This window comes from Ambystoma mexicanum, chromosome 1q, assembly GCF_040938575.1.
Source record: "Ambystoma mexicanum isolate Mex_15411 chromosome 1q, UKY_AmexF1_1, whole genome shotgun sequence".
NCBI classification, from domain to species: domain Eukaryota; kingdom Metazoa; phylum Chordata; class Amphibia; order Caudata; family Ambystomatidae; genus Ambystoma; species Ambystoma mexicanum.
In genome coordinates, this window is record NC_090922.1 from 598630287 (window position 1) to 598654592 (window position 24306).

The window sequence follows — 24306 nt, forward strand, 5'->3', positions numbered from 1 at the left end:
CATGTGGGCCTCCCAAAGTTCATTGATGCACAGTAGCACCCTCCATGCACATTCAGCCCTGCAGTACTCCAGACTCTTCCCCAATGGGACATGAAAGACCAAGAAAGCCAAATGCACCTGACCCTGCACAGTCCACATGTGCACTGTGATATTAGTACTGTGTTAAAGCCAGCCCGGGAGCTCATCCTCAGCTGCAACAAGCATGTGAGAATGACCGCAGTGAGCTGGCTAAATTGCTGATGGCTGGTTGGTGCCACGTTCCCCATTACTGAAGGGAAGCCCCTGCCTAGCCAGCATAGTCAGTGGAAGGGGATCATGGAAGTGGTGGGCTGGAACATATGGGGGGTGGATCTTGCCCACCACTGTTCTATGCAATTGACACTGACCACATAGAAACAGACCTGCACATAGTGCCTGGGTACTTCTGATGCGCACGCACCAACGCTGTGGCAAAGGTATATTGCATTTTCCATCTCTGCCCACAAACCTAACCTCTTTTTAAGATCAACCAGAATGACTGGAGACTATGTTTATGGCAGCGGAGCATGGTCAAAAAATCCAAGTAACCTAGCACATCTTTCAAAGTCAGCTCCTTCTCCGAGTAAACTGTCCATAAGGACATGAAGGCACCTAATTAGCCGATGCCTGGCTTGGGCTTGCTAGTCACAGTAAGACACTGATATGTTTGCTTGAGAAACATGAGGCGTGCAGCGTCGGTTTGCCCCACATACTTTTGTTTTCAGAACAACTGAATTGTAATCGGTAAACTCCATTGGTTCAGCGGTCACCGGAGTGATCTCTGAGCAACCCTGGTATACAATTCTGAACCCATGTAGGGCTGAATCTGCCTCATATACTTCTAGGAAAAATCTAGAGTATTAGCAACAGCTCTTAGAGGCAACTAATGACTCCTAAGCATGTTCAATACAAGACAAGGACCTTATTACAAGTTTGCTGGTATTCCCGCAGTAAATCCGCCAGACTGTCGGCAAATGGAATGGCTGTTACCGGCACTTGGTCTGCCGGAATCACCGCCAGGTTACAAGTGCCAGTAAGGATGGTAAATCCCCATTCCATGGAGTCCATGGGGGAGTGGGGGAATTTGCTGCAATTACTGGCCTGCCGTAATAAAGGCCGTTGTTTGCGAGTAGGGGTCCTTAACCTTCCTTAAATTGTCTTTGGCCAGTCTGGTAAAAGTACCAGTAAAAGTTAATAGCAGCACCTTTGTCGTGTACCTGTTAACTCGGAATGAGGCCCATTTCTTGCAAGCAAAGAGCTGGAGGGTGACTTACCGAGCCAAAATTCATCCTCCAGGTTGCCAAATCCAGCACGGTAATCCACCCATTTCCGAAAGAAATCCGTCAGTCCGTTCTGCCGCCTCTGGAAGACCTGCAAGGGGTGAAGGTAGAGATTGGAGTTATTGGTGGGACTGAGTTTAGTTATACAGCTAGCGGTGCGGTGAGACTGTGCGCACCAGACCACTCAGCATGTCAGAATGTGAAAGGGGCACTGTCCCACAGTGTACCTCTGGGAAGGGCTGGGAGAAAACTCCTATCTTCTTCCCTATATCAAGACGGTATTATCTGTCTCGGAAGTTGTGAATAACCATAAAATAAATAAATCAGTAAACAAATTGATACTTTATAATGTAAGAATAACATTCTGCCCATTCCACTATTTTCTGCCATCACATTTTCATTTGTTGTTTTTTTTGTTTTATCAAATATTCTATTTTAGCCTCAAAATTATTTCTTCTTATTGTATAATGTATTCTTTACTCAAACATTTTATTTTGGTGCCACTTATGAATCACAATCTTAGTTCAGATTAATTCTTTTTACTATTCGATTAAATAACCGACTTTTGCCATGTCATTTTTAAATATTAACATCTACCCGCCCCACCCCCAAAACTGAAATAATTTTTTTAAGTTTCAGGAAATCTCACAATGCAATCTCAGCATGTAAAGACCAAGTCTGTCTAACCTAAGTTATTGTACGGCAAGTTTGTTATAAGCCATTTAGAAGTGAGTGAATTAACCATTTGTATATGTATCTTTAATCAAGAAAGAGCATCTAATCATTACAAGCGCAGCAAGTATTTTTCCACCAATAGCAATGCTGCATCATGACATCTCTGCCTGGCTATAGATCAAACTCAACGTCCCTCATTCCGAGGTTGGGGCTAGTCATGGCACTATTAGCGCCATGACTAGCACCAATAACGGTACCACCACCGACGTAGTGGTATGGGGACTTACCGGTCCATTCCGCCCTTTGAGGGACTGGTTAGTCCCCATTTGAAATGCCATTCCCCATTCCCATTTGAGCCCCCATAGGGATCAATGGGAAGGGGGAAGGTGGAAATAACGGTATCGCAAATTGTGGTACTGTTATTGAACCGGTATCCCTTTGCGGGTCCCGTCCTTAACGCCTGCTAAAACCAGGTATTAAGGAAGGACCCGCAAAGGGACCTCGGAATAGGGTGCAAAGGGATTACCGGTGTCATTACCGGTGCCCGGTATCCCTTTGCGCCCGGGTCGTAATGACCCCCAACATCATCAACCACCTATTATACGCCTGCTACATGAGGTTGGGCTCTGCCCAATGGACAATCCACGGGCTATAGGAGGCGGTACAACCCAGGAATTGTTCCGACCATCGTCCGGCCCACATGCCGCCTCACTGTGCTGCCATTAGTAGCAGCATACTACTTTGCTGTCAAGATGCTGATTCGCTCACTACAGATTCTTGCCCTCGGCTCTTAGAAACCGTTGATACTCCATGGTTGCAGACAGAGCCGACCTTCGGGGAGGGTAGGCCATGCGACCGCCCGGGGCACCACTCCCCACCAGAACGCCATTAGCCTCACCATGCCAGCTTGGGGTAGTCTTTCAAGGGCTCCCCTGAGCTGGTGTAGTGGCAGAAGGAGTGGCAGGTGCCCCTTTGTTATTAAATGTGCCCGCGGTGGCAGAGTGCATTTAATAACAATAGGGTACTGATGCACCCTATTCACATCATTACCTATTGGGAAAAAGAAAAAAAGGTGGCACATCCTGATGGAGGGGCACCAATTCACCCAGGGCGCTGATGCCCCTAAGGCCGGCCCTGGTTGTAGGCGTATCTGCATGGCTTTCCAAACTCATGCCACACAAACGCTTCTCTCCCGCCTTCCACCCATGTTAACAGCACACAGAGACCGCCCAAAAGGCTGAAATAATGCATTCAAGGTCGTTGCAAGCCGTGTGCAGTGGCTTGCTAAAAATAAATGAATGAAAAGTGATAATGGTACTGTAGCACCTCTTAATGGCGACTCCTCATTAAAAAGACACAGTACACTTTCTACAATAGATGCCACACAAAGAACCACAAAATGAGCCATTGTTTTTGTCTCTTTTCTAAAATCCTTTTCAGAGGGCGATTCAGGGCTATAATAGCTTTATAGAACACTTCCTTGGGCCGTACATAGAGTCATGAGACATTAAACCTCATTAGATTTCCTTGATTGATTTTCTTTAATTGAGTCTTTGGGGCCATTAACACCTGGTGCAGCACTCAAACCAGGTCTATACAGTTTGAAGACTGGAATGTTGGGAATTCTTTTGGAGACAATAATGCCGTGCCAGAGGGCAATAACGTCCGGTGTAGGTATTCTGTACTAATATTCCTATGGTTCTCTTTTATTTTCCTTTGTTTGAAACTGTGAAATTAGAATAAGCCATTTGAGCCATTTCACAAATGCCACAGCGCCACCCAGCTACATACACTGGAAGTTCACATCCAGTTCATAGCCACGTGAGCAAGATATGGTGGATTTGCACACTAGCCCAAATACAAGCCTTTTGCTCCAGCAAATTGTCTTCCTCTTTGTTTTAGTGGGCAGTGCTGCATTATACCATAGCACAATCAACCCAACACCAACATTTCCGAAGGCTGCAGACTTCTGCATATTGGCTTCACCCTTATTAGTGATCATAAGTGCAGTGTTGTCTGATAGCCTTGTGGTTGGAGCACTGAGCATGTTTAGAAAACACAGAAGCAAAACATTATACCCCCATTGGGTTGTTAAACCGTAACCATATAATACCTCGTTATTATGAATATTGGCCTAAGGCCATTCGCGTTACACAAAAAACAGTGGGCCTCATTACACGGATGGCGGTGGACCAAGGTGCTACTAGCACCTTGGTCCATGCCAGTAAAATACCGGCACCGCCTTGGTGGAAAGGGGAATTACCGCCCTATTCCAAGGTTGGTGGGACGGTAATTCCCCCTTCCCCCATTGCCCTTCCCCATTCCCATTTTTGCCCCATAGGGCATAATGGGAATGGGGAAGGTGCTAATTACGGCACCGCAAATTGCGGTACCGTAATTAGCTCCCTGGTCTCTTTGCAAAAAGCAGACGTTAAATTCCCCAACAAGCAAAGGGACCTCGTAGTAAGGCGGTAAGGGTTTACTGGTACCGATAAAATACCGGTACCGGTAAACCCTTACCGCCTACCATGTAATGAGGCCCCGTGTTTGTAATGTTCCGACTGACTTTTGATTAGCTTCGCCGCCATTTTAAGAATCATCTGCCATTTTGATTTTGGCTCTTGTTCCATGTTCTAAAAAGGTGGCTTGTGTTTTCGACTTGCAGTTGAGCCGAACAACTTTTGAGTTTTCATTTATGTTTAGGCTGACCGAGAGCAGACTGTTTGACCAATGAAAAGAAACCTTGTAACTCAAATGAACTGCCATCCAAGTGTTGTCTGCGCTCACAAGCCTCATCCTCGTATAAACAAAGAGACAATGGAAAACAAAGTCAGATTGTGTGTTCTGGCTGAACTGCATTGTAGCGATTCGTGGAATAAGGCTTGCCGTGGATCACAGAACCAACAGCATCATTGTGACTTCATGGACATGCAAACTTGTTTAATCCTTTGTATAATATTGTAACATTTGTCATATGAACTAGCCATGAACTCTAGCCAGTGAATTATTAGTTTGGAGAAGAGCTGGACAATGTTTCAAAAATGGTATAAATATTTCTGTGTGTAGATGTCCAGCAATCTCAACCCTCACTGTCTTTGCTCTGATACACACTGCGAGGTGTTGGGAGCCAGTTAGCTATCTGTTTTGCTTTGTAACTGTACAGTATTTCAAGATACTTGTATATTATATTATATTATATTATATTATATTATATTATATTATATTATATTATATTATATTATATTATATTGTATAACCCCTGGTTGGAGTATTTCATTTGTGGTACTGAGCCTCGATATTTCTTTGGTCTTTCAGATGGCTCTCGAGTAGGGACCCCCAAGATTGATGCCACCTCGCTGAAGAGAAGATGCGGCTATAGGATTGGGATCAAAGAGTGAGAAAAAAGGGGCACCTTTGTATGAGATGCGACACCTCGACAGTACTGCACAATCCGATCCCTGAACTGTGAGCATGCAATGCAGTTCAAGGAGGCACCTTGCCTCATATTTAGGCGGGCTGTTTTGTCAAAATAGCCAACCACGCGGGTCGTCCTTTGTAATCCGATCAGACCTCCTTAGTCCTTTGTAATCAGGTGAGTCGTGGTCCGATTCCTAAGTATCCTGATATTTGGTTGCAGTTTGGTTCACATGAGTACAAACAACGCTAGGTAACACCAGTGATCTGATATGCCTGGGAAACTGTCTGCCTGTTTCAGGGGTTTATTCCACACAGACAGACAATCTTTGGAATTTGGTCGACCGACATCACAGGAGGGGTCGCCGGCATGTACTATGTGCTGTAAGTTCGGCATTGATAGTATAGTATTCAATGATATTTGGCACAGACAAACTAGACGTGCTTCATGGTAGCTTTGAGATTGCTCATATAGAGTATTTGGAGTATATGTTGTTAAAGAAAAAGGCTAAGCCTGCAGCATTTGATGTAATTCAGAATTAGAAAAAGGAAGCTATGCAGCAACTTAAGAGTAAAGAGAAACATGCACATCGTCACATGTCTAATTCAGAAAAAGCATTATTGTATGATCAACAGAAACAGTTGGAGTCTGTTAGAAAACATGGATAGGGCTTTCCAACTTGGTGTAAAGAAAATATACCCGTCTAAAGATTTTCATGCCTCAGACAAACTAATTGATAAGCTTTTAAATGAACGTAGAACTGTTGCCCCTGCACCACCTCCTTATGTGCCTCTTCCTGCAGTCTTACCTATTCCTACTGTTGCACCTCCTCCCATTGCTGTCCCTATTCCTCTTGTTGTTCCTCCGCCATCAGCTGTTGCTCCTCTTACTGTTGTTGCTCCCCCTTCTGCATCTCCATCCTTACAGACAATTGCTATTCCTGTGATTCCGTCTTTGTAGCCAGCGGTAGTGTTTCCACTACCTGTTGTACAGGATTTGTCTGCTCTCTCTTTTCCAAGCAGTTCTGCTCCGCTTGAAGCAAATGAAGGGGTGAGTGCTGAATCAAAGAAAGTGACTTGTAGTGCAGTCTCTAAAGCTAGAAAGAGGGAATAGTATCTATGGGCTAAGAAATATATAAAGAAGGTGAAAAGCAGCTGTTTTAGCTACAATCTTTGATCTAGAAAGTATTCCCAAACAGAATGTTTTGATTGAGGAGATGGGAATGCACTTGGCCGAAATGTGGAATGATTTGACGCACTTGGATGTCCCACAAGGATTGAGGGATTTGAATGTCTTAGCTTACTCAAGAGACACTGAGGAGAAAGTACATGAGCATGTTGAGAGGGTTTTTGAGTTTAAAAGGGAGGTAGATTGGTTACAGAATGAAGAAACAGATGGTGATAGATGTCGCTTTAAGGAGGGAACCGTGTTGCTGCTTATTCATCTAGCAGAGCATGGGCATAAGGCTTCATTGAACAAGTTTCAATATTGTTGACAGGAGGTCACCTATTTAGGCTATCTCCTGTCAAAGGAGGGAAGAAGACTAACACCCAAATGGATAAAAAGCATCTGTAGCATGTCTGTCCCAAATACACAGAAAGAGGTCAGAACCTTGATAGGCATGGCTTCGTACTGAAGAAAGTGGATCCCAAACTTCTCACTAGTGATAAAAACCAATGCTGGCATTGACAAAGAAGGGCATTTCTTTGTCATTGCCGTGGAACTTGGAACACCAGAAAGCTTTTGATCTGCTCAAAGCTGCGCTGTGTTCACCACCAGTTTTGGCCACACCAAATTATGGCAAGGCATTTGTATTGTATGTGCATGAATGTGATGGATGTGCTTTGGCTGTGTTAACGCAGGAACATGGGGGAAGAATAGAACGTGCGGTTATTTTTCCTCCACGCTTGATCCTGTTGCATGCGCTTTGCCGACATGCTTGAGAGCTGTCGCTGCTGTTGCTGCATCCGTACAACAAAACAAGGGTATGGTTTTAGGTCACCCTTTACCCGTGATGGTACCCCACTCCATAGATGTTCTATTGAACAGAACGCAAATACAACATCTAACTTAAGCACGATTAACAAGATACAAGCTGATTTTATTTGCACTGCATATCCAAATTAAGAGATGTTGCGTATTAAATCTGGCCGAACCATTGCCTCTTCCGCAAGACATTTCTTGCAGTGACAAGATGTCACATGACTGCCTCTATACCACAGAGCATGAAACCAAAGGCAGAATTTATTTAAATGACACACCATTGCAAAATCCACAAGGGGAGCTGTTTTGCGATGGCTCCTGCTTCAAACTTCCGGATGGTAAATCCACTGCTGCTTATGCCATCACTACATTAAGCACGATTGTGGAAACCAAGAGAATTTTGCATAACTCCCCGCAGGCCTCAGAGATTATCGCACTGACTCGAGCTTGTGAACTTTCCAAAGGGCTTAGAGTAAATATATTTACAGATAACCAGTATGCCTTTAGGGTGATTCCCAACTTCAGTAGACTGTGGTCAGAAAGAGGTTTCTTAACCTCACACGTAACTCAGCATTTGCGCTTCCTACTCAACTAGCAATTATGAAGTCTGTCGCACACCAGAAAGTAACAAATGTTGTGGGGAGGGGAAACACTTTTGCTGACAGGATAGCCAAACTGACTGCCACTGATTTGTATTCAGAGATGTATGTAACAAAAGAAGCCACAAACACTTGTATAAAAGATGAAGGAATTTATTTGATAAAAGATATTCAAGCTGATGCTACTCCAGAAGAGCTTTAACAATGGGCTGAGGGTTTAGCAAGTTTAGATGATGAACGTTGTTGGATAGGCAATATCAAGAAAAGATGGATGCTACCCGATGCATATGTCACCGCTATGGTTACGATGGCTCATGGCCCTACTCATATATGTGCTAGAAAAATGTGTAAACTGCTAGAACCTGTCTGGGTAAATGTAAACATCTCAAATACTGCTGAGCGTTTGGTCCAAAATTGCATGGTATGCTTACAGCATAATGTGGGAAAGGGTGCATCGACACCAAGGTGTAGTTTTGGTCCCCCCCTATGTGCCTTTTGAAGCGATACATTTCGACTTCATCGAAATGGAGCGCTGCCAGAATTATAAGTATGTTCTGGTAGTCATTTGTGCCTTTAGCAAGTGGGTCGAAGCATTACCTGTAAAAGATGTCACAGCAATAACGACGGCGAAAACCATGCTTAAGGAATATTTTCCTAGGTTTGGTTTGCCAAGGGTCATTTGGTCGGACAATGGTCCACATTTTATCGCTGCTGTTATTCTGCAAGTATGCAGATTACAGATTACAGGTTGATGAACGGTTCCATTCGGCCAGACACGCTCCGAGTACTGGACTTGTAGAATGCCATAATGGCATTTTAAAGAATAAGGTGGCTAAGATCTGTGCCAGTAGTAATTTGAAATGGCCAGATGCCTTACCGGTAGATTTATTGTCCATGCGGACAACCCCACAAACAAGAACTGGACTCTCCCCCTATGAAATAGTAATGGGGTGACAAGCCAAATATTTGGAATTTGCCCAAGCCCAAACGATTGAAAGACGTGGAGCATTTGCTTCTTTCTGAATACTGTGACCAGTTAACTCAAAACTTGTATTTGATTTATCAACAGGTGCGAGAAGCCCTCCCAGTAAAATACGAGGGGCCAGGTCATCGACTCCGACCCGGCGACTGGGTGCTCACCAAGGTTTTCGAAAGAGCATCCTGTCTTGCACCGCATTGGCCAGGACAGTTTCAGGTCATGTTGGACACACAGACCACTGTACGAGTAGCAGGAAAGAGACACTAGATCCACACAACACACATCAAGAAGAAACCTTTTCCTCTGCCACTTGACGAAGAAGAATAGAAAGAGACTGTTTGTTCTGTTCCGCACAACAAGTCTGTTTTGAACAACACCAAGGGTGTCTCAGAGATTCTTCCTGAGCTCATGGGGCCAGGGGAGACTGCTGCTTTGCCTTTGAATTCTTCCTCTGATCTTCTGCACCCTTGAGCAATCTTGCTTCTGTTTCACCACTTCCATCAGGAAGCAACAACACTGTTCACAGATCACATCGTATCTGGAGTCTTGAGGTACGATCTGTGTCCTTGGCACTAGATTTACAGCATAGCATCGGCTGGGCCCACAAGAAACCACGTTTGAACAAGTCCCTTGCCTCTCTTTCGCTGAAACAGAAATAAGTGTCAGGGACCAGCAAAGTTACCATCAAGCAAGATAAGCCACGTGGTCAGCAGATCACCGACGGATGAACTTAAAGAGCCTGACAGAGAGACTTTCTAAAGGGACCTTGAGGAACAATGCCCTTTTCTAACTCTACTCGTACGGAGCAAGCCATTGGTCATGTGGCTGACAAAGAATCTGTTCATCAAAGATCATGGTCCTTGAGGACTCATTGTTTTCTTGTAATAATGTTAACTGGTCTGACAGTTGTATTTGCGCTTGTGTTCCGGTATATTGAGGGGGTGCGTCCACTTGAGACTTTGTTACCGACTGAAAGTGTTCCCACTATGTCTTCACCTTTCATGCATCTGCACACTCTACCTCCTAGGGATTCCCAACACAGGCAGAGTTACCACAATAACACTCTTTTATTAATCATGAATGGGACCCATGCGATTCTAAACAGAACGAATTGCTGGATATGTTTGCATTTGCCACAGCCCGGGGAAAAAGGGTTGGGCGGGTATATTCATCCTCTTCCTTTGACTACTGCATGCTACGCCTCACTAAGGGCACTATTCTTTGGTCGTTGGAATGACAGTATTTCTGGGAACTTCGATGGGACTAATCTGAACGAATTCGAAAGACGAATCCTGACACCTTTCGGATGTTCTCTTTTTGCGAATAGGAGCAAACAATGTTGCTTCTATTATGCCTTCCGATAGATGTTCTAGACCATTCCAATTGCTAATTTCTGTCAAGATGGTTCCCATAGGCAACCGGGATGCCATACCTCCTTCCTACACTATCAATCATAGCCCCAACTCTGTTTACTTCTGCATACAAAGGGATGGTTCTCAGCCAATGGGTACTTTTGAGGGTTGTGCCAACATTTCGGATCTAACTAGTGTGGACAAACCTTTGTATGTAGGTGATGCCGTTTATTTTGTCTGTGGCAATGAAGCTTATCCTTCGTTACCTAGAAATTGGCAGGGTACTTGTTATTTGGTTATCTCATCTAAGTGTTGTCTGCGCTCACAAGCTCATCCTCGTATAAACAAAGAGATAATGGAAAACAAACTCAGATTGTGTGTTCTGGCTGAACTGCATTGTAGCGATTCGTGGAATAAGGCTTACCATGGATCCGAGAACCAACAGCACCATTGTGACTTCATGGACATGCAAACTTGTTTAATCCTTTGTATAATGATTGTAACATTTGTCATATGAACTAGGCACAAACTCTAGCCAGTGAATTATTAGTATGGAGAGGGGCTGGACAATGTTTCAAAAATGGTATAAATATGTCTATGGGCTTCATTACACGGAAGGCAGTAAGGGTGACTGTTAACCCTTACCGCCTTACTACGAGGTCCCTTTGCAGGACCCGACCTTAATGCCTGGTGTAGACCAGCCATTAAAGTTGGGTCCTGCAAAGGGATCTTGGTGCTAATTACGGTACCGCAATTTGCGGTACCGTAATTAGCTCCTTCCCCATTCCCATTATGCCCTATGGGGCAAAAATGGGAATGGGGAAGGGCCATGAAGAAAGGGGGAATTACCGCTCCGCCAACCTTGGAATGGGGTGGTAATTCCCCTTTTCTCCATGGTGGTACCTGTATGGTACCGGCGGCAACCATGGTGCTAATCGCACCATGGTTTACCGCCTTCCGTGTAATGAGGCCCTATGTGTAGATGTGCAGCACTCTCACCCCTCACTGTGTCTGCTGATACACACTGCAAGGTGTTGGGAGCCGGATAGTTATCTGTTTTGCTTTGTAACTGTACATGTAGCCCTGGGTTTAGCAGTAAAAGATAATTGCATATTTTACCCCTGATTGGCGTATTTAATTTATGGTACTAAACCTCGATATTTCTTTGGTCTTTCAGGGTGGAATGTTGTAATAGCAATAATGCTCCATCCTTGGGTTATTACCAGGTGGTAATGCACTTCAGAATACAATATTACTGCTTAAAAACAGAGTTATAATATTATCCATGGCTTCTTCCAATCTCGGTCTACCTCTCCCAAATGTCCTCTGCCGTGCACCAGCACTTGCATTCAGGGAGGTGGCTGCAATACCAGTGGTCAGCAGATATGCTGGGGGAAGCAGCAGGCTCAGTGGATGAATAGGGCTTAGAAATCCTTTAGCTCATAGAGAAATTGATCCATTCCAATTTGGATTTTGTCCTGGTGCATCTGATTAACGCATGCTTTGGTGTCTTTGGTGGAAGCTTGGAGCTAATACATGGTGCTTTGCCCTTTTCTAGTGACCCCAACAATCAATTAACATAGCAGGCTAGGATGTCGCTGATTAGCGTGGCACTGTCAACTCAATAATTGGTCCCTTAGCTCATAGGGTTCCAGGGCACAATACAAACTTCTTCATGCATTTACAAATGTTTTGCTAACAACATCCAACTATTTTAGAGCAAGATAATGTGAAGGTAGGGTAGACCATAGTGCACTGGCAATGGCCTGTATCGACAGCTATATGAGACAGATTTAAATAGCCCACCCCAGGCCACACCACAGATTATATTGTTAGTACACATATTCTACTCCATTTCATGGTGCTGAAGAATATTGGATGTTGTGATCATATAGCCCTGGGGTTAGCAGTTCTGGTCAACTCAAAAGCTTTAATTAAGAAACGTTCTTCTCTGCTGATACTAAAATGGCACTCCAAGAACAGATTGCACACTTTAAAGAGGGAACACTGGAGACACTTGTTAACTCATTGTGGTATGCCAGATTCTTCCTGCTTCCAAGTGCTGTAATAGCTGTTATTAGCCCCCAGTGCATATTCCCAGCAATATTGTAGCAGGGAATGAGGTACAGAGGTGGGTGGACACATTAACTGGGGACGGGCTAACCCCACTTTCGAGTTAAAGTGGGAGTGTTGGTGGAACAACTCTGGATACAAGCCTTCAGCTTGCAGCTGCAAGGATGACGTTGGTTTAACAGTAGGATTCTCATGTTGGCTGGCCTGAAAATGCAGGAGCCTTCAAAGACCACCAGCTTTGGAAACAAGTGTCTGTCTGCATGTCACAAGGCTGATTACCAAACAGAAGAGCAGCCAACCCCTCCATGTATTCCTCTTAGAGTGGGAGGGTGGGATACTATACGCCTGACTAAAAACCTGGCTGCCTAACTTTGGCATAACAAGTCTAATCTTACATTCCCTGTGTTCTCTTCCTCTCATCTATTTTCTATAATTGCTGGACTTTGGAATGCTCTCACTATCTATATATATATATAAAAGTCAAAATGTGTTTGTGGTGGGATTTGTGGTGAAGTGTTGTTCCTTATACAATTCCACACAGTTTCACCAATCAGCACCACATTTTGCATAGTTCCCTGTTAGGACCCTCTGGACATTACTAGCTACATGACTTTTGGGCAGCCTAGCCTGTTCCCTGGATTTTAGCACAAGTCAAAATGTGTGGGTTTGTGGCTTGACAAAGCATTGTTCCTTGTGCAATGGCACACAGTTTCACCAATCTGCAGCAAATTTTACATAGTTACGTTTGACCCCCCAGACATTACTGGATACATGACATTAGGACACCCCACCCCATTCCCCAGATTTCAGCACGTCACACATGAGACGGTTGCCTGAAATCAGCAAAACATCAATGTGGTCGTAGAAGGATCGGTCCCGACACAAGTAACAAACTCGAGGTCCAGGCCCCAGGATGCATGGTTTCCGAGATATTTGCACCACAATGTACCACAGCAAACTGCACCATGCCAGGGTGAGGCGACAGGTGGGGAGAAAGCACAGAAGGTGCCAGTATGCAGCAACACAGCAACTCTCACCTCTCCCCAACCTCTGCTCTGGGGTATGTCAGCCAGCCAAACACATCCATTCTCAGTGCAGTTTACTTCAGGTTGCAAAGCACATCAAGTGATAAGCTCATTTATTTATTTAATTATTATTATAGTAGTATTTTAGTTCATAGAACTTTAACAACTGTAACATCATTATGTTCCAAAGATGCATTAATTCAAGGCTTGCTTACTTCCTATATATTCATTACGCCTAACCAATATAATGCAACTTGACCAGATAAATAACATCACAAATACACATTTACTGACATATATGCTAAAAACTCAAAGACCTTCAAATTCATGAATTTAGCGTTAATAGCACTTTCAACTTATTTAAAATATAAATTCTAGGACACTCATTATTTAACAAAAAGGAGCTGCCTTTTTATATTGTAGTTTTCCAATTGAAATCAGCAACAGACCAAACCCTATAACGTGCAATGTGCAGAGAGTTCATAGAAGAAATTAAACAAAATTGCCAGAAGTGAATTGTAGCTATGGTCGAATGCCGATATACATATTTATCATATACGTTATGGTATAAGGTGGCTAATTTAGGGCATTCTGTGAGGATGTTTCGGATGGTTTCAAGTGAGTCCGATTTATTACACATCCTACAAAATCGTTGGTTAACATCAAGATTCCACTGTGTGCCATAAGCAGCTCTAAAAGGTAGTTGGTTTGTTAGCATCATAAATCGAAATTGGTGCACTGAAGGACTTGGGCATCTAATTAAATATATTTGTGGATTTAAATATGTGTAAACAATGCCTGCAATGTATTGGCTATTACGCAGATCACTCATATATTCCAATCTGTTGGACCAGTCGAGCTTCTGGAGTTTCTTTTTAAAGTAAACTTAATACTCAGATAGCAGCCATTTCGACAGATGCCTAAGGACCAACATAATACACCAAAAGGTCTCTACATCCTTGGTCATACATATTAGAGGTCTCCCCATCCCGAATTTGAATGACATCAGTCGCGATAATGCAAGAAATTGCACTCACTGGATAGCATAAAGCTTTCAGAACAAAGAGACCTAGTTGTTGCAGAATAATACCCTTCAAAGAGTCAGGCCCATTTCAGTACGTATATAGTGAACTGGGCATGAGCGAGGTAGACATAAGACAGTGCGCCAGAAATAGCCTTCAATTTGGTTAAGCCAATCAAGGTTTTTAATCAATAAAGGCTTTAGCCCATAGACAACCACAGGAATAAACCATTGAGAGTAAAGCATTATAATACCTCTCAGGCAGTAGCCAGCATGATGAATAACGAAGCTACGAACAAGCGTAGAGATTTTTTTAGCTTGCCTTATCTTCTTAGTTATTAAAGTCGCGTAGCCTCTATCACAATCAATTTCTACACCCACGTATTTATAAGAAGAGGTGTATTCAATAATGCCACAACTAGGACATTCTTGGGTGATTCATCTTTTTGCTGGAAAATAACATTACTTTGGTTTTATCGATATTGACGTTCATGTCAAGTTCTTTGGTAAAACAACCCAATTCCTCGATAAGTAGTTTCATGCCGATAAAAGGTTGGTCCACTATAGCCAGATCGTCAGCGTAAAGAAGGGCTGTGTTCTTTGTCTGCTTAAAGCCAACTGGGCACTTGGCACAAGCTTCCAGATGTCTTATCAGTTGTGAAATATATAGATTAAACAAGAGTGCTGCAAGAATACAGCCCTGCTTCACACCCTTGTTAATCTCTAGTGGACTGGATATCGACCCTCATTATCTAATCGTATTTGTGCTACAGTGTTAGTATGAAGTTTTATAATGATTTCAAGTAGCCATTTGGGACACTGCAGGTCTGCAAAGATCTTCCATAAACACACACGGTTGACCTTGTCAAAAGCAGAGCTGAGGTCCAAAAAGGCTTCATAAATAGAGGATTGGGAAGATTGTTTTGCCTGCGTGGTAATGGCGTCCAAGATTCGAATATTATGCCTGGTACTGCAGCCTTTACAGAACCCCGACTGGAGTGGATGTAGCAAATTATTGGTGTCAACCCACACTTGAAGATGATCTTGTGGTATCCAATATGGAAATAATTCTGTAGTTGCTTGGTATTGATCGTGACCCAGCCTTGAAAATGGGTATCAAAATAGAAGTCAGCCAAGATGAAGGAATAGATCTTTCTTGGCAGACTTTTTTACATAAGGTGTATGGGATGTCAGCCCATTTTAAGGGGTTGCTCTTTATGATCGTAGAAGCTAAACCATTGGGTCCAGGAGCCTTTGAATCTTTGAGTTTTATAATGTTTTTCATAATATTGTTTTTTTGAAAAACTCAGAGGCCAACTCAGGGGCCATTCATTTACTTCAGTCTTATATTCAAGCTTCTGTGTGTTGTCATACATAGCATTCTTAATATGTTTGGTCCATATTTCCTCTGCTATCGCATTAAGGGGCTGAGGGCCAGACAATACTCTGGCTATATTTAACATATTCCATATTAGTCGGTTATCATTATCTTTTATGGGGCCAATCATTACGGCCATTTTTTATTAATGGTTTCAAGTTTATGTCATTTGCACCATTTCTGTATTTATTAAACAGTATTTTCTTTAGTTGAATATACCTATGGTGCGATAGGGAGGATTTTCTTAATTTCTGTAGATCACTACAGTACATCCGTTTAGTAACTAACAGTGCATAATCAGAGTTATAGACACCATGTTTTCCATTAGCAATACATGGCATACTCTTATCCCTAGCCACTTCTTCAGAAGTTGGCTTAATTGGAATTTCAATTTCTCTACTACTCATAGAGTCAATGGTAGGTATTGATTCTTTCAACAATTGGTTAAGCTTATGAGTCATTCTTTTACATTTAGATGGATTCCACTTAATTTTCCTCCCACAGTTAGAGGGTGTGATATTTGTGGGCCCTGTGTCCCCCAATGGTTGCCTCACTAGGTTCAAGGTCACAAAAATAAGCGAATGATCACTAAAAAGAGACTAAGCTAATTGGAACAGTGACCTAGAGGATCAGTGTTATCATGTCTGTCTACAGAACCCGTTCGGAGAATGGATACTTCTGCTAGTCTGTAATAAATGTCACTTTGTTCTTGATTTCTTTTTTTGATTTCATTTTCATTTCTTGTGCACACCAAAACCTGGCTATTCCCATCTAATACTACTACCCTTGCTAGTCTCTCCTCTTCTGCCACCTCCTTTACTCATTCCCCTTGTCTCACCGGTAAAGTGGCGGCATAAGTATATTCTATCATTCTTCTTTAAACCCTTGCTTCTCCTATTCCTTCCCTTCTGGACCTTTCATCCTTTGAATACAACATCTACACCTTTTCCCCTCCTCTCCCCCTCTCCCTCCTTACTCTGTGCTGCACACCAGGACCTGTTCTCTCATTTATTAAAGACCTCCAAACACTTCCTTCATCCATACTTCCACTGCCTTCTCTGTCATGCCTGTCTTCCCTGTCAAGCCCGTCTGCCCTATCAAGCCCAGACAACTGAGGTCACATGCCCACGCGGCTCATAGAACTGCCAGACCGTTTTATACTCACTGGAGTCTATTTAGCAAACTCCCGGGGAAACGTCTTTATTAAGGTACAGTGTATGGTAAACGCTTGATTTATCCTGCATGCACGTTGTTTGATGCGGCAGGAATTGCATTCATCGTTACACTCGGGTCTTGTCACGTGGTACTGTGTCCAGGCGTACGCGTATCACGCGAGTGTTCACATGACAAGTATTTAACCCGGAAATGTTCTTGGTACATTGCTTCTGATCGTTTCCTGTTCGGAGCTCGGAGTTCGTTCCCCGCAACTCCAGTCTTTCACCGCGTTCCCCTGCGGTGCATCTTTACAAACTTTCCAGTGCTCCGATTCCACCCGGAACAGCCGGCTGGGCCAACAGTCGGCATTTCACTGCGTTCCATTGCGGTGCATCTTTACAGCTTTCCAGTGCTCCAATTCCACTCGGAGCAGCCGGCTGGGCCAACAGTCGGCATTTCACTGCGTTCCCCTGCAGTGCATCTTTCGAACTTTCTAGTGCTCCAATTCCATTCGGAGCAGCCGGCTGGGCCATCAGTCGGTAGCTTTCCCTTTTCTTTCTGTGATCCCATTCAGAACATTATTTACCTCACTGATCCTACAAGGGCTTTACCAGTCATCAGTCAACTGGAATCTTGATCACGATTATCCACCATACCTTTGGGGGTTTTCCACGCAGGACTAGTGCACTGGACTCTATGGACGCTATCCTGGGTGCACCAACCCGACTCTAGTGCAGCCCTCGTTCTGTTCGGGTTAGTTCCCATACTAACTATCTTCCCATTCATTGTTCCTTGGAAAACCTATTGACTTTGGATTCTAGCAGTGACTGTCCTAAATCACAGGTTGGTGTTCCTCAGAAAGACTAATAGCTTGTTATATAATCGTGGCATAGGTTCTAAAGTCATTCTCATTTCTTTTCACAGTCCGGTGGTTTTTGGTTCCTTACACACCCTTTCCACTAATTACTCTCTTTAGCTGTTGAATTCACTCAGCTAGAGAGTGACATTAGTTGGAAGGTCTAATATATCGACGGACATCACTCTACTCCTCGTCACTCAGGGGCGACTCCAAGTGTATCCTTTTGAATACCTATCTGTATCCTTTGATTGGTGTGCTAGTGGTAATTTCTGGTTTGTAACATTCTCCCTTTTTTTTCTTTTGGGGGATTTCAATCTACATCTTAATTCCACTCACTCATCTTCTTCTTTACTACAGTTCCTTGAATCTTACACCTGTTCTATTTGATGCCCCTCCCTCTAATATCTCTGGGTACTCTCTTAATCTTATTATTTCTTCTTTCCCCCCTAATACTTCCATTACATCACAACCTATTTATTCCACTGATCATTTTCTACTCGCGCTCCCCCTATCTACTCATCCCTCCCAAACATCAGCCTCTTTTTCTCGACGCAACCTCCGCTCTTTTGACTCCCCCTCATTTCTTTCTTTGCTCTCCTCTTCTTTGCCACCTCTTCATCAATTTGCCACTATCTCTGCAGACCTGGCAGCACATACATTTCACTCCGGTATTGTGTCAATGCTTGACACATAACATCCACGCTTACCTTTAACACCATCTCGTAAACCGCCCAACCTTTGGCAACTTCTTCTCTTAGCTCTCTCCGCTCATCTCTTCTGAAAGCCAAATGAAAATGGAAAAAATCTCTGTCTCCCAGTAACCTAACAACTCTTACTAATGTACACGCTTCATAAGACTCCCTTCTTCTCTTTGCTAAAAAACAGTATTTTTCTGATTTCAGGATATCTCTTTCTCTGCACTCTCAATGCATCCTTCAGCTCTTAAATCATATTATTTCTCCTTGTCCTCCTGATCCTTCTCTCTCATCTCCTCTTTCCTCTTCTAATTTTGTTGACTACTTCATAGCTAAAGTTTACTCTTTTCGCACTTCTTTTCCATCTGTCACTTCTAATTCTGACTCACCCGACCACTTCCTCCCTGTAGTCCTTCATTCTGACCTTTATCTGACTGCAACACTTCATTTTTACTCACTCACGCTCACTCCACCTCATTTCCTCTCGATCCTCTTCCTTCTTGACTTATACCTTCTGTCTATCCATCTCTTGTCCTGTACTTGATTTCTCTGTTTAACCTTTGTTTCTTGTCTTGTAATTTTCCTACGTCATTTAAACAGGCTACTATCATCTCTATTCTTAAAAAGCCTTGCCAGGATCCCTCTTTCCAATCTAATTTTCACCCAATTTCTCTTCTTCCGTTTCTTTCTAAGCTACTAGAAAGAGTGGTTTACAACCAAGTCTCTGCCTTTCTTTCTCAACATTCAATTCTCCAACCTTTCCAATCTGGTTTCGCTCTTCTCACTCTACTGAAGCTGCTTGACTGCATGTTGCTAACTATCTTCTCAATGTGCAACACCATAAACACTCCTCCATTCTTATTCTGGATTGTTTGATGCCTTTGTCATGGTGGACCATCCTACTCTCTTCTCTTCCCGAGCCTCTCAGAGGTAATCGGGATCAGTACGTCAATGGTTCTACTCCTATCTTTCTGAGCGCTCTCAATCTCTCTCCTACCATTTGATCTTCGTCTGTCTTCTCATTTCCTTTGTATGGTCTTCAAAGCTCTTCATGGTCTTGCCTCTCCTTACTTATCACCTCTACTCTCTTTCTGAGTCCCCTCTCGGACCCTTCACTCTCAGTCTCAATTCCTTCTCACTGTTCCTAAACCTCTCTGCATCGTCTCTTGATTTCGTTCATTCTCTCTCCTCGTGCCAAAACTTTGGAATGCACCACCCCTACCTGTCAGAGCTTCCCCTGCCCTTTACATTTTCCCAAACCCCACTTAAGGTTTATTTCCTTTCTACTCTATTTACTCAATAATCCCTCTGTGTTTTAAAAATCCTCATTTGTCTCCATGAATTGTACCGCTTAATAAATATAAATACACATTTTGGCAAACCTCAGACTGGCTCAAAGGGCAGCAGGGCAATTCCCAAACTGCCAGCTGAACCTGCTAGTGTGGGCCAGTTTTTTTGGGCCAAAGTGGGACCGTTTTTGAGTCAAGGGGGGTTAATTTTTGGCGCCAACGTGTGCTGGTTTGAACACTTACTGCACTGGGCTGCTGGTAGTTTGACTAATGTTACTGAGCATATATGTTTAAAAATTGACTTTTTGCATCATGTTTCACCGAGGGCCATTCAAATGGTTTGTCACAAAAAACACACAATTGCCATGTGTTATTGTGAGCTACTTTATTATTGGTGCCTGGGCTTTTTTATGACCTAGTTGGACCCTGCTGTGAGACCCTGCAGCTCCAGCTGAAGGGGGCTCCAGTGCTTGTTAGTAGCCCCTGGAAGTCTCATGCTAGGGGGTCGGAGTCAGTGCATAGAAGGGGTACAGTAGGAACTGTCAATATTTACAGAGCACTTCACCCATTTACAAGTGCCAGGGGATGAGCAACACAGTGTCCCCCGAAAAAGCAGAAGAGAAGCAGCCCGGGACATTGCCCAGTGGGGGAGAGCATTTTCTGGACACTGACATACATTGGGCTAGTGTGACCTTTCTCATCGTGACAGAGAGTACTGGCAGCCTCAGCAGGGCTGCCATGCTTCTTGCAGCACCGACTTATCCTGCTGGGGCAATGTGTGCTCCATGCCAGAGGCTGGCAATCTTCATTCTCACGTTTTACCCATCGTTTCACTGATTAGATGTTTTCCCATAGGAATCCATGCGAACTGTAACCCGTTGACATTGACAGCGTGGACCCGGGGATCGAACCTGTGTTGTTCCGTGTTGTCCTGCTTCCAAGGGGAGCATGTTGCCCCTGAGCTATCCTCTCGAGACCATTACTGGAATATTTGAGGCTATTTCAGGCTATTGAGGCTGTTTCTGATTTATTGTGTTTTTCCTCTAGTCATCTTATGGCGAATAGATATGAAAAGTGAACAGCAACATGTTTGTACCGGTCTTCTTCTTGAGCCTGTGAGGTGGTTGCACCTCCGAAGCCTTTTATGAGTAGACTTGCCCTTTGCCCATGTTCCCAAAGTGAAGACAAGGGATACCTCTGTGCATTTTGTTTTGCCTCATCAAGAACTATCTCCCCCCAAAAGGGGTGATACCCCGCCAGTGGGATATAAGCAGGTCTGCTTGCATGGATAATGACCAATATATTAATATTATTTGGGGGAACTTACTCTGTCGTTACATAGTTTATCAGAAGAAATGTGAGGTCAGGTGAAAACGCATCTGTATGTACGATGGATGCTACCGGCACTTTATGGAATTGGTCAAATACCTTTCTATATGTATACATTTCTCCTATTTGCTCTTCATTTTTTCGGCCTCAAATCATATTATTTAGTGATAAATGATATCTGGTTATAATCTTATTTAAATCATATTTTAGTTCATGTTATCAGTATACGACCCTGTATATGCGTTCTTACTTTCTCTTTATCATACCTATTCATAGCCATTAATACTCTAATCTACTCTTCTGTGCATACTCTTCAAAATAGCCATTGCTATGCAGAATCTCATCCTCATTCATTTGACATCTTAATTCTATTAATTGTATTCATCCATTATAGTAATCTTATCTATCTTATATTATGCACACAAGCCCACTTCTAGCTGGTGCAACATGGTGGCTACTTGGAACTCACTAAATTAGTTACTGGCCCTGTGCATACTGGGAGCCGCACTGCAAATGCTATCTTGACATGGAGATTCCTATCAGTAAGATCACCGCTACTAAGCAATTCTGCACTGACCACCACTTCATAGCACGTATTGTGAATATGCGGCCTAAAACCGGGTCAGATACGCCCAATCTGTGAAATGAGTCCCTCCCACATTGTCGCAAGCCTCGACTTTGCCATTGCTCTGTCTCGCCTGCGCACCCGTCCTGACGAGCAGTGGAACCAGACATGTGGACACACACCCGCCACCAGAGGAATGAAACAGGTCTCATTGCCACGCCTCCTACTGCGGGAAAAAAGATCAAAACCAGTCTCTCGGCAGTGAGCGAGTGGTATCAGGCCAAAATGAAGGGAACAAACCCAGCCAGGTAAAAGATAAAATCACGCCTAACATCAAATCACTTGGATACCAAAAAGTGATCTGGATAAAAGAGAACAGCTACTTACAAGACTCAATCACTGGAGCTGCAAACAAATCCTATGGACTCTTCAGAGTCCTCAATGCCTTGGTCAGTCCCCCGGAAACCCCAAAAAGAACAACATTTATGCCTCAATTTGGAAATGCTGTTGCTATCTTTATTTTGTTTAACAGGCAGTAAGGTTTAACAGGCAGACCAACCGCCGGCCTACTGATCGCAATCCGTAATGGTTGTGGCCTGACGAACATTGAAAAACTGAAAGAGACCCACGATACGCTGATGTTAAAGTTAAACTGGTCATCTGCTACAGAGCAATCGGGGGCCCCTCAAAATCGGTGGTCATCATCACTACATACTGGAATCCGGCCACGACTAATACCTCGAAATACATCAAAGACATGGAAAGAAATATTGATGAGATCCACGTAAACCAAAAAATCGACCTCATCCTTATATGCGGGGATCTCACCATTAAATGCCACAACCCTGATAATCCACCTCTCGCTAAATCGAAAGATCCACTCACCGACCAAAGGGCATCTAAATGGCTAGAATTAATGGAAACACGATCTTTCCTGAACCTTGACCACGCTTTTCCTGATCCAAAGAGACCTCCAACTTGGGAAAGAGCCAATTCCAACTCTACAATAGATCACATCTTCGTCTCGCGACCTCTACTAAATCTGACAACTGCATTTAATGTGAAAAGAACAGAGGAGAGTGACCACAACCTCCTAGAAACTACCTGAACCTCAGTGGCGACAAACAAGACCTGGATGCCAAACAACATGGATTTAACACCACAAGGCACCAGATTGAAAATGACAGAAAAAGCAATAAACTCGTTAACAACAGCGTACAAAGCGCTCACAGTACTAAATCAGCAGCCACTGGCTGATTATACGCCCCTGCTGGTAGCCTTTAGTATCCCAGGTGGAAGAAAAAGGGAAAACCAATCGCAGCGGAGACACACATTCGATAAACTTATACAGGAGAAAAAGAGAGAACTAAGAAGAGCAAAAAGACTCGCCTTGACCTTAAACCAACCAGCGGCAGCGTTAAAAGCCGAAAAATCTTACAAAAATTGGCTAAGAAGTTATCGACATAACCTGTTGCAGCAAGATGCGGAAAATATCCTTAGGGCAATTAACGGCAATTATGCCAGAGACTTCTGGACCCTTATCCACTCGGCTACGCCAGGCGCCCTCCCCGACCAACTAAATGGAATTACGGCGGCAGTATGGGAGGCCCACTTTGCAAACTTATTCAAGGAGTTAACACCTAGGGAGAACAAAACATCTGACATCACCTCACCATGGATCAATATTACCGACGAAGACGAGATCCTGTCACAGATAAAGAAATTAAAACCATCCCGCGCCCCTGGCCCGGACGGGATAACAAATGTTGATCTTAAAACTCACCCTGAAGCGTGGTCACACCTATTGAGTATAATCTTTTCGCGCTGTGCAACTTCCAGATCAATACCGCCATCGTGGACCCGTGCGAACATAGTCCCGATTTATAAAAAGGGAAATAGAGCTGACCCATCGAATTTTCGCCCAATAGCACTTTTGGATTCGATAGGGAAATTATTTGGATCTCTCCTCCTGCATCATTTTCTCAGATGGGCAACCAACGCCCCCTGTAAAGACAACTTTCAAACAGGATTCAAGAAGAACCTGGGTACGAATGCGAACATCATGATACTGAACATTCTGAAAAGCAAGATATTCGAAGGTAAACCAGACTTATACATCACGTTTATAGACCTAACACAGGCCTTCGATAAAGTGAACCGTACCAGATTATGGCAGAAATTAACCAACTGGAAATGCCCTCCAGAGATTCTGAACCCGATCAAAGCCTTATACTCAGATACATCAATGAGAGTAAGGTTAAACCAACAAGGGTTCCTGTCGGAGGAGATAAAAACATCGAGAGGCGTAAAACAAGCATGTCCCCTCGCCCCCGCACTCTTCTGGACTTACCTAGGGGACTTTCAAACTTCCGAAACACTAATCCGTTCGTTTCCACCGAAATTGGGAGGAACCTTGATTAGCCGCCTACTCTACGCCGACGATTTGATCCTATTAGATCAGACACCTATAGGTCTCCAACGGCAGTTAAACAACTTGCAAAGGTATATGGAAGAAAACAATTTGGAAATCAATGTGTCAAAAACTAAAATGATGAGACTCCAAAAAACTCCTAAAAAAGCAGAAAAGTCCAACTTCTGCCTCGGCTCCATCCGAAT

At 43.6% G+C, this 24306-nt stretch overlaps 1 protein-coding gene across 4 annotated transcripts in view; it reads right to left on the reverse strand.

Moving 5' to 3' along the window:
• Positions 1 to 24306, reverse strand: part of TNR (tenascin R) — a 2098594-nt gene that overhangs the window by 22364 nt on the left and 2051924 nt on the right. For all 4 annotated transcript variants that reach the window (XM_069641143.1, XM_069641142.1, XM_069641141.1 and 1 more), the window contains one exon: positions 1293 to 1389. In XM_069641143.1, coding sequence (XP_069497244.1) covers positions 1293 to 1389 — 97 coding nt within the window. The remainder of the gene's footprint in view (positions 1 to 1292; positions 1390 to 24306) is intronic.